This window comes from Pinus tabuliformis, chromosome 1_2, assembly GCF_031772625.1.
Source record: "Pinus tabuliformis cultivar Carrire ecotype Pingquan chromosome 1_2, CPIR1, whole genome shotgun sequence".
NCBI classification, from domain to species: Eukaryota; Viridiplantae; Streptophyta; class Pinopsida; order Pinales; family Pinaceae; genus Pinus; species Pinus tabuliformis.
The window spans coordinates 1,001,619,663-1,001,639,293 of NC_142298.1; the positions used below are offsets into that span (position 1 = coordinate 1,001,619,663).

Genomic DNA, 19,631 nt, shown 5'->3' on the forward strand with positions numbered 1-19,631 from the left:
CCTATCTGACCCAGTAGGCTATAGCCTTGATAAAGGGGTAAAAAACCCAATTTTTCCCAAATTGGGGCAAAAGTTGGATTGGCTGGAGCAAAAGAACCCAAAATTAGGGGTTGCACCCACAACCCCCACATCTTGAAGCCCGTGGAGAAATCTATAAATAGAGAGAAGTTGAGATCAAATGATCATCATGATTTTGTAGAGCAATTCATTTGTGTTCTTGAGCTTAGCTCTGAGGGTTTTAACTTTTAAGAGTCAAGACCCCTTCTCCTATACTAATTTTGGTGCTGAAAAATTCCACCCTAGTTAGTTCTTTTTTTCATTTTCTCTATTTGTTCTAGAACAGGGTATCTTCTATCTGAGAAGCAGTATAGTATGGTGGCAAAGCAAGCAAAATCTGGGTGGATCTCTCTGTGATTAACCTTTGAACAGCATCTAAGTTCTGTGGAAAGCACCTAAACAGTAGGCGTTACTCCTGGAAGTTGAGGCCTGAACAGAAAGAAGGTCCTGAGGCTTGAAAAATCTTGTAAGGGCAGTCTGTAGCAGGTCGAAGTTATATTGAAACATTCAATTTGAGTGGCAAGTTTGGTGAACAGTAAATCATTTTGTGTATTTTTTGAGGATGCCAAAGCAGGAGTAAGCCTGCACAGGTAGACCAAGACCTCCATTCTAAAACAACATCAGGGCCACGGTGGGGTTTGTGTTACCCAAGACTCCTGTGATAGAAGTGATGTGTTCCTGAGGCAACCGAGGTCTTTTCAAACAGAGGTCTGAGGCACCGAAACTTACCTGAGGCAAAGATTCTGAGCGGACCAGAGACATTTGGAGAACAAATTATTTCCTGTTTTGGGTAGATCTGAAGTTCTGGAAAGGAATCAGTACCTGTACACAGCAGAGAGGGTTACGGTTGCAACAGTCTGAGATTTGTGGAAGAGGTCTGAGCTTTCCAAAGACAATACAGAGGCAGGAAATAAGTACGGTTTGGTGACACTTTAGGAATTTTGTCCAGACAAGAGCTCACATAGGGTTTTTGCTGTTAGGAAACTGTACTTGGATAATTTGATGTTTCTGGTTAGGGTACTTCTGTATTGTTGAATTTACTCTGATCTATTGAAACTATATTGTGGAACTTGGATTATACTGTTTGGTGGATTTGTTGAATGATATATTCACTGTTGGGTTTATTGAACTTTTATTGAATACGTATTAATTCTATTGAACTCAGCTATTGTGCAAGAAGAAGAAATATGTTGAAGCCCAAGTGCCCTAAGAAATTCTAGGGAAAAATTACCCTAGACCATTACATCATGGGTTGATGGACCAAAAATCTGGAGGGGAGGGGGAGGGGGGGGCAGGCATCTCCCTTTTGAAAAAATGTGTCCCCCACACTAGGGAAATGTTTTGCCATGCATTTCCCAGAATTTCCCCCAAAGGGGATGTGGGGAAACATTTCCCCAAGCAACCTCCTATCCCCGGAGGGTGGAAAACATGGGAGGTGCAGCCCCCACCCTAAGGAACACGTCCCCATGGAACACTGATTGCTATTAGCAACTCTGTACATGGATAATCTAATTATAACAGGCAATTGTGAGAAGGCAATGAAGCAGAATTTGATGAAGATATTTAACATGATGGACATGGGAGTTCTGCATTATTACTTGGGCAAGGAGGTTTAGCAAAATCCTAAAAGAACCTTTTTTATCTCAAACAAGGCATGCATAAAACCCATTGAAAAAGTTTTAGATGACAAAGTGCATGCCTAAGCATATTCTTATGGAAGCTAAACACAGATGAAAAAAAGTAAGCCTGTCAATAGGACACTACACTGACAGCTCGTCAAAAGCCTGATTTAGTTTACAACACAACCTAACATCAATTATGTAGTTAAAAGTAGTTTCAAGATATATGGATGATCCTAAAGTAAGCCATTTGAGGGCAGAAGAGAGAATTCTATGTCACATAAAAGGAACACTGATGCCTGATTCTGAAAAGCCATTTGAGAGCGGAAAAGAAGATTCTACGTCATATATAAGGAACACTGAGATATGGCCTGTGGTATACCTGGAATGAGATAATTGAGCTGGTCATATTTACATATTCTCACTGGGCCAGATGTGCAGATGGCAGAAGATCATCATCTGGTTTGCATTTTAGGTGGGATCAGTAGGTGGGATCATCGAATAGAAAAAAGGCAGTTGACAATTGCATTGTCCTCTGCAAAAGAAGAATATAAGGGTGAATATAAGAATATAAGTGCCAATAGATGGCATCAGCGCATATAGAAGAAGTACCAAAGGTTGAGACTTCCAGCAAGCAGGATATGAATGGTGAAGCCCTAATAATGTCAGGGGCCAAACCAGAAGGTGGGAAATGGTGCTGAATATCCCAGAAACCTGCCCACCTGGAAAGAGAAAAGAAGAACATGGGCAACCACCATAGCACACAATCAAGCTGGAATTTGGAACAGAAACTGAAATCAAGATCTGAAAACTCAAACGACCAAACCCTAGAATAATATGCTCTGAGATTTGACGTAGCATATAAGTGTCTATAAGTGGCCTTACAGGCAAAAATGATTACAGGGTTCTATAAGCCTTACATATTGTGAAAGGGATATTAGAGCTGTAAGTTCTGAGTTGGCCTGTGAGCTGTAAATCATTTTGAGGGTCATTAGTGCCATATAGCACAGCATCACACTATTGTACTCTTCCGTATTCTGCATTATTAAATTAAAGCAAGTTCATGTTGTTCTGCTATATGTGAATTCCTGTAAATCAATGGTAACAATTTTCTCTAAATGGTGACAGAAGATAAAATTCTAAAAGTATAAATTCTTCCGCTGCAAGATATATGCTAATTTCTAACATGGCGTCAGAATCCTTTGATATCTGACCCTGAAATTTCTAACAGTTTTTAGTTTTGAGCTCTAATTTAACTACAAGTTTGACAGATCATAGCTAAGTATTTTAATAGTTAGATCCAAACATTAGTCCATTAATATTGGTCGGTCAAGAGATCCACCAAATAAAGCATCATTTGAAGTTAAGTATACCAATTCTCGTGTAGGCACCCCTCTGAAAACTATATTCAAATCAAAGAATTTCTTGACCTGGACATTTAATGGGTAAGTATTAGACGAAAACCAATAGGGCATGGCCAACTACAAAGATTGCAGAGTTGTCAATCGTAATAGTTGACCTCTAAATATTACTATGGGCATATTTTGAATCTCGTTTGTATTCTGCATATCTATGGATGTCTCTCATTTCCTTAATCGTCTACTACTGAATAGTGAATCCTATGGATGAAGGAGTTTATTTTGGTCAGACTGCAGGTTCATGAAGCATAACCCATCTAGTGTTACTCTAAAGTGATATGATAAAACCCGCAACAAACAAAATAATAAAATTTATAAAACAGGTTTTATATGATATATCACACCAATTTCAACAATCAATGGCACTCTGGCATTACCTCCTTGGGTTGTTTAATTTTAGGATAAGTCCATCCACTCATAAGATCAATACTAGGCAACTCTAACCCTTTTGAAGCATCAAGTTGACTTAATATATCTTGAAAAGAGAGCTCCACACTTCTCAAGACATATGTCTATGCTTGCACACATTGCTTGCAAAATTCATATTTTCTGATGTAGCTTTATGAAGCTCAAGTACCATATCTCTCAATTGCTTATCACGTTCTGATTTTTCATCTTGCCTCCTTATAAATATTCCTTGCAATCATATAGCTCTGCAGAAAGTTTGGCATTCTCCTCAGAGAATCGATTCCTTTCTTCTTCATGTTTTTGGTGGAAATCAGCTTCTTTTTTCATTTGCTCCAGCTCAGCTCTCACTACATGAAGATCTTCAGATAGCTCTGCTCTCTCAATTTCTAATTTTTTGACCCAGACCTTGAATTCATCAAGATCATTCATCGCTTTAACCTTTTCAGCCTTTATTTCATGCATTTCATCACTAAGTTGAGATATTTGACCATTAATTTCATCAGTCAGCTGCCTTGTTCTCATAGCTTCTGTCTCAAGTTGTTCTTTTTCAACCATTGTAGAACATGTCTCCAGCTTATAACATTCAAATCTCTTGTAATCTGTTCTTTAGCTTTAATAGCTTCATCTAGAACAGGTCTCATTTCAGCCAATTCATTTCTTACAAGCTGATTTTCTTGTTCTGCCTTTGCCATATTCTTTGCATGCTCATCAAGCTTCGTTAAAAGATTGTGATTTTCATCGTTGAGACTTTGTTCTTAAGTTCTGAGTTTTTCTAACATTTCAATATAATTTTCTTCTCTGTCCTTGGCTCTCTTGATAAATCTTTCAACTTCAACTTCAAGACAAGCCTTACCTTCTTTGATTTCACCCACTGATTCCACTCGTACATTTTGTTCAGCTTCCTTGATTTTAGAAAAAGCGGCTGCTTTCTCTGCTTCAAGATCCTCTAATTTCTGTCGCAGAGTCTTAAAATCAAGTGGACATTGATTCCCATTCTTTGTCAAATGTTCCCCATCTGTTTGAGATATCTGGGGTTTCTCTTCCAACAAACCAGTTGCTTTTTCCAAGTCTTCAATGTAAGTCACTTTTGTCTCAGAATCACTGGCAACTGCAAGTGTACCTTTCTGTTCAATGGAATCATGAAGATTCTGTTGTGTAATTTCCAGGGTTTTGCTTTGCAGCTGGGATCTCAAGTCATCCGAGGTATTTGCCATTTCTAATTTCTCCTGTTCCAAGTCATGAGCCATCTGTCTCAATTGCTCTTGTTCTACAAGTAGTGAAGCGGGTTTTTCAGCTTCTTCACCGCATGCATAAAGTTTTGATAACTGACCTTCCTTCTCAAGAAAATTACCCTTCAGAAGAAAACTAGACTCTTCCAGACTTGCACTTCTACTTTCCGTCAGATGGTCAAGCGCATCCACAAAGGACTCGTCCATGCTCATATTCCTATTCTTGTCACCTTTGAAGTGATGTAGGGTATCAACATGAGAAGGCTGTGAACTGCAATTTTTTAAAAATGCAACAGGTATATCCTCACTACACTGTGCAGCTCCCCGTAGCTCTCCATGTTCATCATTTTTCAAGTCCAGAACTGGAGACCTGACTTCCTGCAAAACCCTAACCAAAACAAGGTGAGCTTATAAATGAATAAAGACATCCTCAGTGCCCAATATATAAGAAAATCAAAACAGCAAACGAGTTTATTTCATCCCCTGCAGCAACTTTGTCCTCCAAATGAGCTTTTTGGCTCTCTTAAGAGCCTTCAGAAAAATTTAGATTTACCTGTTCTAATTCATTTGCATTATCAAACTCAAGAATTGCAAGCTCAACATCGGTGCTCTCCAGAGCGTGTACTTGCTCTTGCAATTTAGGATCTCTGTATGGCATGCTATCTTCATCTTTTCCCAATTCAGAAAGTGAATTCCCTATACCACTGTGTTCAGGTGCAAGACCTCTAATAGCATAAACACTAATTGATTCCCCTTGTAAGGAAGGAGAGTCCATATCATTGGTGAAGCTTGAAGGAGAACTATGTACGGCTACATAAGCTTCCAATCCCTGCTCTACCAGCACTTCTCTACCTTTGGAACCTTCCTCCTCTTCCCATGAAGCAGACACAATTGAACCATCAGGCCTAGAGGGACAACTGTCATCCCTGGAAAGACCATCAACTACCAAATTAATATTCTCTGCTCCCCCAGACTGATCAACCACCAAATTAATATTCTCTGCACCCCCACGCTGATCAACTACCAAATTAATATTCTGTGCACCCCCAGACTGATCAACTACCAAATTATTATTCTCTGCACCCCCAGACTGCTCTCCCATGGCAATTTCTGTCTCCACAGCACTACAGGACTTCAAATTATCACTGGTGTCTGATAACATTGGTAATACTATATCACCTGGCTCAGAATTGGGTGTCTTCCCTGGATCTGAAGCATTTTTCCCAGATAACACATCGTCCCCAATTTAATGTAATTGGGTGTCTTCCCTGGATCTGAAGCATTTTGCCCAGATAACACATCGTCCCCAATTTAATGTCCTGCCGAGGAATGCATAATCCACCGCTTGCAGCGCCGATTATGAATTCCTGCCTGCGTGAAAAGCCCAGCCCAATCTAATATCCTACCAAGGAATGCATAATCCACCGATTCCAGCGAACCCTTTCCTTGAGAATTCATGCCTTCTGCTACAAGTACTCAGACTCAGAGAAAATAATTAACGGAGAAAATTTTTCAAAACAAAGTACGCCTTGTATCCCTTACGCCTATCTCAAACCCCTGATATTTCGAAGAAAATGAAACTATTCGATGCCAAATGAAACGCCCAAACCATTTGGGCAACCCTTTTGAATCAACCATCAACGGCTGAAATTGTTGCAATCGTCTAACATATAATCGTGTGGCTTACAAGATGACAAGTAAGCAGAGAGGGGAGTTGATCTCAGAGGGAACGCCTTACGGCGTAATTAATCTAACTAAACTTAACTAAGTTAAACTAAGTCAACCGATCCTCTCAATATAGAACTCATCCTTAATTCCTCAATCAGTGGAGCAAATCAAGGACACATTCCCCAATCAGTGGACAAATTATTGCATGTTCTCACAAAGACTTCAAGTTTGATTTTCCTTAACTAATTAACTCATAAAGAATTAATTAACTAATATTCAAACTTCTGGTAAGACCAAATTTGAATTTTACTTCCTATTTTAGGCCAGGGACTGTCTAAAAATAGGAATCCAACTTGAACCGCTGAAAATAGAACTTTTATTTTTAGCACTTCCATTTTTCATTCCTTGTTGCCCAATCCAACACCGATGCCCAAACTGCTATTTTTATCACTTCTATTTTTAGCAATTTCTTGTTGCCAACTTTCAACACTCCCTCTCAACAAGAAAGGCTTCCTTTTGAACCCAATCATGTACCTTTGGAATTTTTTACATGCAACACATCTACCAAGTGTGGTTGGTCCAGCAACTCTCAGAACAAAAAAACACCCAACTGACCTCTTTGTTGGGCTATAAACATACTCTAATGCTGAAGCTCTACTTGCCACTGACAAGTGCTCCTTCTCTGACCTCTACGCTACCGCAACATCTCCATGCATCTCTCATCGTTGCACCCTTCTCTGTGCTACCCTGCACAGTGCAACACTCTTGTGCCTCTCACATTACTACATCCTGCATACTCTGCACTGTCCTAGGATTCCATACATTGTAGCTCTCTCTGCCACTCCATCTGCATATGTCTCTACTGAATCAGTCAGTTCCTACTACTCCACATCAGGGCTCTCGTAGCAAGGTCTCATCCAAGAGGTTGGGTACCTCAAGGATCCTACCCCTCCTCCACGGGACGATCACTCCACATCACCGCACCTCCTACCTGGACGTATGGCTGCTTGTGACCCCTCTGCCCACATAGCTTGAACTTTCCCCCTACTGGAGGTCTCTACATGAGTACATGTCTCTACTCGATCTCCTCTCAGCTTCCCCTGTTGTGGCTGCTCCACAACCTCCTAAAGTTGCTGCACCAATCGTCGCTACTCCACAATTATCTGAGACTTCTTCTGGCACTGCATGTTGAGAGGTAATATACTCTCACTCTCAACCACCAAGTCTCTAACTTTTGCCTTGCTCCTCAAGGCTTTGCATGCATCTTGTACCTCAAGTGCATACAGGTTCTTGGCTAGCACACCAATCTATTTCCACTTTCCCACAATCATGAAATTTTCTAGAAAAAGAGTTGATTTTAAATTAGTGATATCTCCCTCATCTGAACTCCGATTCAGCCGATTTATTTCTAAAAATTTTGTACAAAAATTTTCAAATCTGCTCTACAAACTCTCGGCCCAAAACTCAAAACTTTGAAATCTCCTCTTAGTATATTGTTCTCTCCTTGACCACCTGTGCTCTGATACCATGTAGAATTTGGTATAATTTTTCCTACCTATCAACTAGCTTTGACACCATGTATAACTTTTTCGACAAATCAGCTAGCTCTAATACCATGTAGAAATCCCCACGGTAGATCACCTGGTAATGCAATGTACTAAAGCAAAACACTTAATCTACTTCTACAAACAATTTAGTGGAAGCTTAATCGAACATGAACAACATCAATAAGAACACATATAATTGATAAGAAGGAATCAATCACACAAAACACAGAAGAATTTACCCGAGGAAAGCACCTGCCTGAAACCCCATCTCTGTATTATCATACATGTGGAAATATAGTCCGGATTACACAAAGCCTTAGATCGGAAGCTATCCAGCTCTCAGTACAATCCCTCTGCTGCTCATAGACAATCAAAGGCTTCTCACAAACCTTCTCCTCTACCCTCCAAGCCTCCTATTTCCTTGTGCAGTTTCCTTGGGGTCTAGTGCTGCCACCTGTGTGAATTGGCCTCTTCACACACTCACTAACCTCTGATATAACTGCACAAACTTGAAGGAGATAAATCCTCATCATGGATGAGCTTCCTTTAGAGGAAAAATATTCATCCAACTAATAGTACACTGTCCCTTCTCTGATCTCAACTGGGTCTCTGTCTGAATTGACATGCATCAGTTATCCATGAGAGAATACTCAATTATCTGAAAATAACAGTTGTCACATGCATGCAAGCATTAACAAGTTGTATCTCATTAATTTTACAACTTGTTAAATTAATCTAACTGAACTTGACTAAGTTAAACTAAGTCAACTGATCCTCTCAATATAGAACTCATCCTTAATTCCTTAATCAGTGGAGCAAATCAAGGACACATTCCCCAATCAGTGAACAAATTATTGCATGTTCTCACAAAGACTTCAAGTTTGATTTTCCTTAACTAATTAACTCATGGAGAATTAATTAATTAATATTCAAACTGTTGGTAAGACCAAATTCAAATTTTACTTCCTATTTTAGACCAGGGACTGTCTAAAAATAGGAATCCAACTTGAATTGCTAAAAATAGAACTTCTGTTTTTAGCACTTCCATTTTTCATTCCCTATTGCCCAATCCAGCACTGATGCCCAAACTGCTATTTTTAGTAGTGGTATTTTTAGCACTTCTATTTTTAGCAATTTCTTGTTGCCAATTTTCAACACTCCCTCTCAACAAGAAAGGCTTCCTCTCGAACCTGATCATGTACCTCTAGAATGTTCTGCATGCAACACATCTACCAAGTGTGGTTGCTTTAGCAACTCTCGGAACAAAAAAACTCCCAACTGACCTCTCTTTTGGAATAGAAACATACTCTGATGCTGAAGCGCTACCTGCTACTAACAAGTGCTCCCTCTCTGACCTCTGCACTACTACAACATCTCCATGCATCTCACACAGTTGCACCCTTCTCTATGCTACCCTGCACAGTGCAACACACTTGTGCCTCTATCATTGTTGCAGCCTGCATGCTCTGCGTCGTCCTGGGATTCCCTGCACTGTAGCTCTCTCTGCCGCTCCATCTACATCTGTCTCTACCGAATCAGTCAATTCCTACTACTCCACATCGGGGCTCCCGTAGCAAGGTCTCATCCAAGAGGTTGGGTACCTCAAGGATCCTTCCCCTACTCCATGGGACGATCCTGCCTGGAGGTATGGCTACATGTGATCCCTCTCCCCACCTGGTTCGAAGTTTCCCCCTACTAAAGATCTCTGCATGACTAGATGTCTCGACTCAATCTCTTCTCAGCTTCCCCTATTTTGGTTGCTCCACAACCTCCTGAAGTTGTTGCACCAAACGTGGCTACTCCACAATTGTCTGAGACTTCTTTTGGCACTGCATGTTGAGAGGTAATATACTCTCCCTCTCAACCTCCAAGTCTCTAACCTTTGCCTTGCTCCTCAAGGCTTTGCATGCATCTTGTACCTCAAGTGCATGCAGGTTCTTGGCTAGCACACCAATCTATTTCCAATTTCCCGCCATCACGAAATTTTCTAGAAAAAGAGCTGATTTTAAATCAGTGATATCTCCGTCATCCGAACTTCGATTCAGCCGATTTATTTGTGAAAATTTTTTACAGAAATTTTCAAATCTGCTCTGCAATCTCTCAGTGCAAAACTCAAAACTTTGAAATCTCCTCTTAGTATATTGTTCTCTACTTAATCATCTGCGCTCTAATACCATGTAGAATTTTGTATAATCTTTCCTACAAATCAGCTAGCTTTGATACCATGTAGAACTTTTTCTACAAATCAGCTAGCTCTGATACCATGTAGAAATTCCCACTATAGATCACCTGGTAATGCAATGTACTAAAGCAAAACACTTGATCTACTTCTACAAACAATTTAGCGGAAGCTTAATCAAACATGAGCAACATCAATAAGAACACATATAATTGATAAGAAGGACTCAATCACACATAACATAGAAGAATTTACCTGAGGAAAGCACTTGCCTAAAACCCCATCTTTGTATTATCATACAAGTGGAAATATTTTTCAGGATTACACAAAGCCTTAGCTCGGAAGCTATCTAGCTCTCAGTACAATCCATCTGCTACTCATAGTCAGTCAAAGGCTTCTCACAAACCTTCTACTCTGCCCTCCAAGCCTCATTTTTCCTTGTGTAGTTTCCTTGGGGTCTAGTGCTACCACCTCTGTGAATTGGCCTCTTCACACACTCACTAACCTCTAATCTAACTACACAAACTTGAAGGAGATAAATCCTCATCATGGATGAGCTTCTTTTATAGGAAAAATATTCATCCAACTAATAGTACACTATCCCTTCTCTGATCTCAACTGGGTCTTTGTCTGAACTGCCATGCATCAGTTATCCATGAGAGAATACTCAGTTATCTGAAAATAACAGTCGTCACATGCATGCAAGCATTAACAAATTGTATCTCATTAATTTAACAACTTGTTAAATTAATCTAACTAAACTTTACTAAGTTAAATTAAGTCAACTAATCCTCTCAATATAGAATTCATCCTTAATTCCTCAATCAATGGAGCAAATCAAGGACACATTCCCCAATCAGTGGACAAATTATTGCATGTTCTCACAAAGACTTCAAGTTTGATTTTCCTTAATTAATTAACTCATGGAGAATTAATTAATTAATATTCAAACTACTGGTAAGACCAAATTCGAATTTTACTTCCTATTTTAGACCAGGGACTGTCTAAAAATAGGAATCCAACTTGAACTGCTAAAAATAGAAGTTCTATTTTTAGCACTTCCATTTTTCATTCCCTGCTGCCCAATCCAGTACTGATGCCCAAACTGTTATTTTTAGCTCTTCTATTTTTAGCAATTTCTTGTTGCCAATTTTCAACACTCCCTCTCAACAAGAAAGGCTTCCTCTCGAACCCAATCATGTACCCCTAGAATGTTCTACATGCAACACATCTACCAAGTGTGGTTGCTCCAGTAACTCTCAGAACAAAAAAACTCCCAACTAACCTCTCTGTTGGGCTTGAAACATACTCTGATGCTGAAGCTCTACCTGCTACTGATAAGTGCTCCCTCTGTAACCTCTGTGTTGCTGCAACATCTCCATGCATCTCACACCGCTACACCCTTCTCTGTGTTACCCTACACAGTGCAACATACTTGTGCCTCTCACATTGTTGCAGCTTGCATGCCCTATGTTGTCCTAGGATTCCCTGCACTATATCTCTCTCTACCGCTCCATCCGCATCTCTCTCTACCTAATCAGTCAGTTCCTACTACTCCACATCGGGGCTCCCGTAGCAAGGTCTCATCCAAGAGGTTGGGTACCTCAAGGATCCTGCCCCTCCTCCATGGGACGATCACTCCACATCGCCCCACCTCCTACCTGGAGGTGTGGCTACATGTGATCCCTCTGCCCACCTGGCTCGAAGTTTCCCCCTACTGGAGGTCTATTCATGAGAAAATGTCTCTACTCGAACTCCTCTCAACTTTCCCTATTGTGGCTACTCCACAACCTCCTAAAGTTGTTGAACCAATCATGGCTACTCCACAATTGTCTGAGACTTCTTCTGGCACTGCATTTTGAGAGGTAATATACTCTCCCTCTTAGCCACCAAGTCTCTAACCTTTGCCTTGCTCCTCAAGGCTTTGCATGAATCTTGTACCTCAAATGCATACAGGTTCTTGGCTAGCACACCAATCTATTTCCACTTTCCCGCAATCACGAAATTTTCTAGAAAAAGAGCTTATTTTAAATCAGCGATATCTCCCTCATTCGAACTTTGATTCAGTCAATTTATTTCTGAAAATTTTGTCTAGAAATTTTCAAATCTGCTCTGCAAACTCTCAGCCCAAAACTCAAAACTTTGAAATCTCCTCTTAGTGTCTTGTTCTCTCCTTGATCACCTGTGCTCTGATACCATGTAGAATTTTATATAATTTTTCCTACAAATCAGCTAGCTTTGATACCATGTAGAATTTTTTCTACAAATCAGCTAGCTCTGATACCATGTTGCAATTCCCATTGTAGATCACCTGGTAATGAAATGTACTAAAGCAAAACACTTGATCTACTTCTACAAACAATTTAGCGAAAGCTTAATCGAACATGAGCAACATCAATAAGAACACATATAATTGATAAGAAGGAATCAATCACACATAACAAAGAAGAATTTACCCGGGGAAAGCACCTGCCTAAAACCCCATCTCTATATTATCATATAAGTGGAAATATAGTCCGGATTACACAAAGCCTGAGCTCAGAAGCTATCCAGCTCTCAATACAATCCCTCTGCTGCTCATAGATAGTCAAAGGCTTCTCACAAACCTTCTCCTCTACCCTCCAAGCCTCTTATTTCCTTGTGTAGTTTCCTTGGGGTCCAGTGCTACCACCTGTGTGAATTGGCCTCTTCACACACTCACTAACCTCTGATCTAACTGCACAAACTTGAAGGAGATAAATCCTCATCATGGATGAGCTTCCATTATAGGAAAAGTATTCATCCAACTAATAGTACATTGTCCCTTCTCTGATCTCAACTAGATCTCTGTATGAATTGCCATGCATCAGTTACCCATGAGATAATACTCAATTATCTAAAAATAACAGTTGTCACATGCATTCAAGCATTAACAAACTGTATCTCATTAATTTAACAACCTATTAAATTAATCTAACTGAACTTGACTAAGTTAAACTAATTCAATTGATCCTCTCAATATAGAACTCATCCTTAATTCCTCAATTAGTGGAGCAAATCAAGGACACATTCCCCAATTAGTGGAGAAATTATTGCATGTTCTCACAAAGACTTCAAGTTTGATTTCCCTTAACTAATTAACTCATGGAGAATTCATTAATTAATATTCAAACTACTGGTAAGACCAAATTCAAATTTTACTTCCTATTTTAAACCAGGGATTGTCTAAAAATAGGAATCCAACTTGAACTACTAAAAATAGAACTTCTATTTTTAGCACTTTCATTTTTCATTCCCGGTTGCCAATCTAACACTAATTCCCAAACTGCTATTTTTAGCACTTCTATTTTTAGCAATTTCTTGTTGCCAATTTTCAACAGGTTATTGTATAGCACAACACTTTCCTAGATTGTTGAGGGACCTCTCATCTCTGAAAATTGTTTTAGACTTGTTTTATAAATAAATGAGTATGAAGGTGAATATCAATTAATCCTTTCTCATATCCAATGCTCTTCCTAATGCTCTCCTTATTAGGTTGAGATTTTATTTCCTTTCCTGTAAAAGGATTTGAATGAAGGATTTAAGTATATAGGATTTTGTTTAAATCTAAATAATCATAAGTTCACTAATTAGTTGTGGTTGTATAACAAAATTGAAGCTTGATTTTTACTCTAAATGAACAGACTCTTGCTCGGAAGAGGGAGTTTAGTTCTACTCAAGGCCATCCTTGAAAGAATCCCTAAGTATTGGATGTTGATTTATTCAGTGAAAAATGGTATATTATCTAAAATCAAGAAAAAAATCCTTTCAGTTCCTATGGGGTAGCTCTTATAAAACTAGTAGTATTACTCTAGTGAAGTGGATTCATTTGGTGTCCCCCAAGAATTTAGGTGAGTAGGGCATTAAAAATATTTTCCTTTTTAGCAAATTTATGGTTGTCTACAACTTATGGTGACTTACATAACACCTCTTTATGGGATCATGTTTTTGAATTTAAATATTTACACAATGACTCTACTAAGGATTACTATAGGCACCCCAAAAAATTGTTTAAAGGGTTTTTTGGAAACCCTTTGTCTTTTCTTTCCTTTTGATAGGCAATTGGATTGTATGGAATATTGGTAATGAAAGGAAATTAAAGTTATGGGAAGATCCATGGCCAAGTGCAAGTGAATATTATCATTTATCAACCCCTCCCTTTGATTTTCTCCACTGGGCTAGTATTTTCTCCCAAGTTGACACAAAAACCCCTATATCTGTGGCAAATTTGGTTGGAAATCATTGGTCAATATTTGGCTAATCAGTTCAAAAGTAGTTGAATGGGATAATTATGTTGGCCTTATTGTCTCAAATTTTATTAGGCTCAAGGAAGATGATGAGGGTGTGCTTTATATGTATAAGATTTCTAGAACTGGTGATAATATATCAAATCTTGGTTATTCATCTTTTATTGAATCTCATTTCTCTGTGGAAATCAAATGGTGGTGGAGTCTTCTTTAGAAGATCCATGCTCCAATTAAATGAAAAAATAAATGTGGCTCAACCTGAGTAATAAGCTCTTGACCCAGTGTTGATCAACATTCCTTAATCAAATTGAAGCCTGATTTTTTTCTCTTTTTAATATGTGAGATGACCCTCATGAAGACCCAAAAAATTTAATAGTTTAAAAATCAATTTCAAGATGTGGTTCTTACCTATAAAAGTATATCCAAGATGGTTTTTGCCTTTGGAAAATTAAAGGGTTAATAAGGAATTAATCAGTTGTGTTCATCCTCTCTTTAGATATCCCTATGTCTCAGCTTCATCTAGAATTTTACAAAATAAAAAACAAAGGTCATATGCCAAAGATATCACCATTTTCCATTGATCCATTTTAAACTTTCATTGTCATCATCTCCATTTTTATCATTATTCGATCCATTTATTTATTTTAAACTTTTGCCACTGTGTTATTTTTTTGTTCCTTTGCACACTTATGATATTTTCGAAATTCCCACATCTCACATCATCCTTGCATTATTGATATTTCTCCTATCACTTTTATAATAAGTTCCTTTGGTATTTATTCCTATGACATGTGGTATCCAATTGGACATATCATGAGGTGAAACTGGAAGGTATTGGTTGCACACAGATGATTGGGCAATGACACAACACAATGGCTAAGTAATTAGATGGTAACCAAAAACTACATTGTGTATAACATATGCAAGGTTTTGTGGCTATTTCTACTTCATACAAAAACACTATGAGAAGACCATTTCTTTATAAATCATTATAAATTCCCTCCAACAATTCATGTGAGATGAATAGGAAGGATTTATAAATCTAATCCCAAGATTCACGTGGATCATATCAATTACTACCAAGTCACTATCCTTTATAATATCTTGTAAATCATCTTGCTCAACTTTCCCTCTCATTTATTCTTCTACATATTTGTTTCCATTAGGATTTCAATGTCTACTCATCAACAGGGATTGATAGGTTTGATTAGATCCTATCATCATTTCTAAGCACTTCATATTGTATTTCAGGTCCAAAGGAGAAAGATCCCTACTTTTGATCAAGCAAATTTAGTTTAAGTACAATTTTTCTATTTGTAATTTAGGAGGCTATTTCAGTTTTCAAACAATATTAAAATTATCACATTGGGATATTATTGTTCCCACAATGAGTTATTCAAGTTTCATGTTATAGGCACGAGTATTTATGGTGATGTATCATTGGATTATTTTATAATTGAATCTTTGCAAACATGTTTGATTCCTACGGTCACAAGGAACCTCTTGGACACACCATGATCCCTCGAGTGTGTAGCAATAACATGTTTCCCAGTATCCTAGAATAGTACATTATTACTTCACCCAGACTGCGCATCACAGTGTATTACCCATGTTATTCTCTATATTATTATTAATGTGTAGAATTCATCAAACATAGAACAATAATAACATTGTCACATCATCTTCCATTAACAAAAATCATGAACATCATATGCAAGATAACATCATCATCATATGAATGCATAATTTCAATGGAAACGACCATATGACCTTTTTCTTTTATTAAAATTTATATGTACAATAATTCCTTGAGAAAATGGTTCGGTCCAACCAAATATCAAAGCCAAAATCTATAAAATTTGCAAAGATAACTAATACCTGACTTGATGACCCGATCGAACCACCCAACTACATTATTGTGGATCGTCACTCTTTCAAGACGAGTCAGCTCCCCTTCTCAGTCAAGTCGGTTTGGTTGTCTTGCCTCTACCTTTAGGCCCTACACAACCGTAGGCCCAAACATCCCTTGCCAACTCCCCTTCATCTCAAACTTTTCTCCTCTTCAAACAGTTCTTATGCATGTGACTTCGATACTTTCATTGAGTTGGTGGATTCCTCATTACACAATGCGATTTATATGTTTATGCAACTCATCCCACCTTTTTATGGTCTAAGTTCATTTGTTCCACATCATTGTGCAAGTTAGCTCGCCTAGGTGTCGGGCTTCTTAGGTCAGGTCAACACTTGTTCCACCCAAGTGCCCTCAAAATTCATCCCTCTTGGTACCAAAAGTCATTCCATCTGAATCATATTATGTCCTTGACTCATTACATCTCATCTCAGCGTGCCCTCGACTCATCTTGTCTCAGGCACCCTCATCTTGTTATGTCTTGACCGATGCCAAGTTTCAACTCACCTAGCTCATCCTGTCCTGGTGGCACCAAATTTTGGCTCACTCATCTTGGGACTCATCCCAGCATCATTCTACTAGGATGCCCTCTCATTGGTCCAATTCATCCCAGGCCGACCTCATCCACCACTTGGTCACTCATATAGGGGCATTTTGGCCCATGTATTGGGGCATCCACACTACTCATAATGTTGTTGTCCTAAGCCTCCTCACCCATCATTCAACCAAGCCGAGTGCTTCATCACCCACATCCATTATTCCACCAAGATGCCCACATGTGCACAATAGAAACCCCAAGTGCTAATTTTTCGACACCTCGTGTTGGTGCATTCTCACCCAACATCCTCTTTCATCACATTTCTTGTGATATTTTAATCACAAATTATGAAATGTAGATTTCGCCCATGGTATGCATCTTGGTTAAAGGCATGCCCAACTCTAGGGCTTGACAACCTCGAATTTATCAAGTGTCAAGAGGGATCAAATCTATTGAGGTGCAAACCAAATATTTGATCTATCTTGGTGTTTGATAAATTTGAGATCAACATGGATCTATCTTGAATATATATATATTAAATGTTACATGTCAACTTCATATTAAGTATTGAAGGAATTACAAATGTCATTTATCTTGAACAACACACTAATATAATGTTTATGGTGTTTTAACCATAAGAAAATAAATAAAATTCATTTATTTATATAATATAGACTCTCTCTCTCTCTCTCTCTCTCTCTCTCTCTCTCTCTCTCTCTCAACTTAGACACACATGCACATCTCCTTCATGTTCAGCAACACATTAACAACATATTGTAACCATAAAGAACTAGTTATTTTCATTTACTTTATAAAACATATACATCAATTTTCTCTCCTACTCTCTCTAAATAGATATGTATTTATTTTAAATATTTTTTGAAATGTTACATGTCAACTAATCTCCCTCATATCTTGAATTAGAAATCCCCTATCAATGGAATAAGAACTCTCTCTCTCTCTCTCTCTCTCTCTCTCTCTTATTTGATATTGAAATATTTACTTAACCTTTACTTAGAGCTCATATTGAAACATTTCATTAACATTATTTTACTTAAATTGCTTATTAAAATATTTCATTTATAACTTACATTGAAATTTCTTATAATTTCATTCAAAAGAACTTTTTTAATTCAAGTATTTTATCTCTCTTTTTATCAAATTCATTTAAAATTATGTTATTAATATGGACATTAAAATATTTTCTTTATGGATAAAACTAAAATATCTTTTTGTTATTAATGTAAGTTATTTAAATAATACATGTCAGTTTAACATAAATGAATTATGCATCTCCCTAATAGTAAAAAGTACAAAGTAATATTTTTTCCATGGAAAAATCATAACTTTCTATTAATTATAAAAAGTTATAGTAGTAGATCTACACAGTGCATTCCTTTACTGTCCCAAGTTGCACAACTCAAAAAGTTGGTGCCCATAGAAACAAAGCCAAAAAAAACTATAAAATATAAAATAAAAATGGGGCTAAGCAAAAAATCTTAGTCACCCTTTTCTCTCTTTCTTCTTTTCTACTTTTCACCATCCTCCTTGATCAGGAGTAGTTGTTACAATAATTAGTTGATTCTCTTATGTTTGCCTCAGATGTTCCTTATCTGAGTCTGAACTCCTAGATGTATAAGGACGTTTGAGTCCTACTACCACATTCTCCTTCGGCATTTCATGGCTTGAGTGACCTTCTACTCTTGGATTTTGCGGAGTTGACCCCCTTATTCCATGTTGGATCATTTCTTCATTCGTTGAAGATGTCTGTGGATTTGGGATTTCCTCAGTGATGGAGGGTCTGAAGTCCTCTTCTTCGTCGGGTTGTGGTGTTGGGAAACGCCACCCCTTTGGATTTTTGACAAGCTTCTTTTTCCTCCTGGGATCTTTCTTTGCCAAAGGACATGTAGTTTGTAGATATTTAGTTTTAAGGCAGAGACGACATCTAAATGTAATGTTCTCATAATCTAAGAACAAGGATGAGCATTGGTTGTTGTGTGTCAAAAGGATATGATCAGGCAATCCTTTACTGAGGTCTACCTCAACACATGTCCTAGAAAAAGTGTAAATTGCTTCTTCAGTGCTTTGTGTATCCAACTTAATGTATCTCCCCAACATGTTGCTGATTCCTTCCAGTACTTTTGGGTTCCAGAAGTGAAGGGGTAAGTTATGAAGTCTTACCCAAATCAGTATTTTAGAGACTACCATTGTATTAGCATCAAAACATGCGAACCATGGGGTAATAAATAATCTCGTGTTTTCCCAAAACCAAGGACCCTCATGTAACACCTAATCTTTGATCTCTGATGATTCAAATTTTACAATGAAGAAACCCTTTGAGCATAAGTGAATATCTTAATTTATTATCCAAGTCGTAAAGATCCACTAAAAAGGATCCACAAGTTTTGGCCAGAAACCATTGAACCTGCAATGATTGCTCGGGACTGATATGTTGTATATATATTATTGATTTTTGCTAGATCTACTATCATTTCCAGAATTTCATTCATCTACTCTACAATATAAGGCCCAGGAATATTGAGGGTTTGTTCAGGTTTACCTAATCCTATAGCCTTTCCCTTGAGGGCATATTTAAATGACGTAAATCCATTGGTTGGACCTTTGGTTAACCCCGATCCCTTGGGAATATTAGATCATGTCGAACCCCCTGCAACTTCACATTAATGATGATCACGGAATTTTGTTCTACGCCATAGTCTAGTAATTGCCCATGGTCCTACATGGATCTTCCCACATATATCAACTTTTGTAGATCCGATGGAATGCCATTTGT

The 19,631-nt window shown here is 38.1% G+C and overlaps 1 protein-coding gene across 1 annotated transcript; it reads right to left on the reverse strand.

Moving 5' to 3' along the window:
- Positions 1–4,113: 4,113 nt before the first annotated feature.
- LOC149209466 (uncharacterized) lies at positions 4,114–5,946 on the reverse strand. Its single transcript, XM_089394268.1, has 2 exons — positions 5,285–5,946; positions 4,114–5,109 (listed from the first exon to the last, which is right to left on the reverse strand). The coding sequence occupies exons 1-2, from the start codon at positions 5,891–5,893 to the stop codon at positions 4,258–4,260; spliced, it is 1,461 nt and encodes a 486-aa protein (XP_089250394.1). The 5' UTR covers positions 5,894–5,946; the 3' UTR covers positions 4,114–4,257.
- Between the last annotated feature and the right edge of the window lie 13,685 nt (positions 5,947–19,631).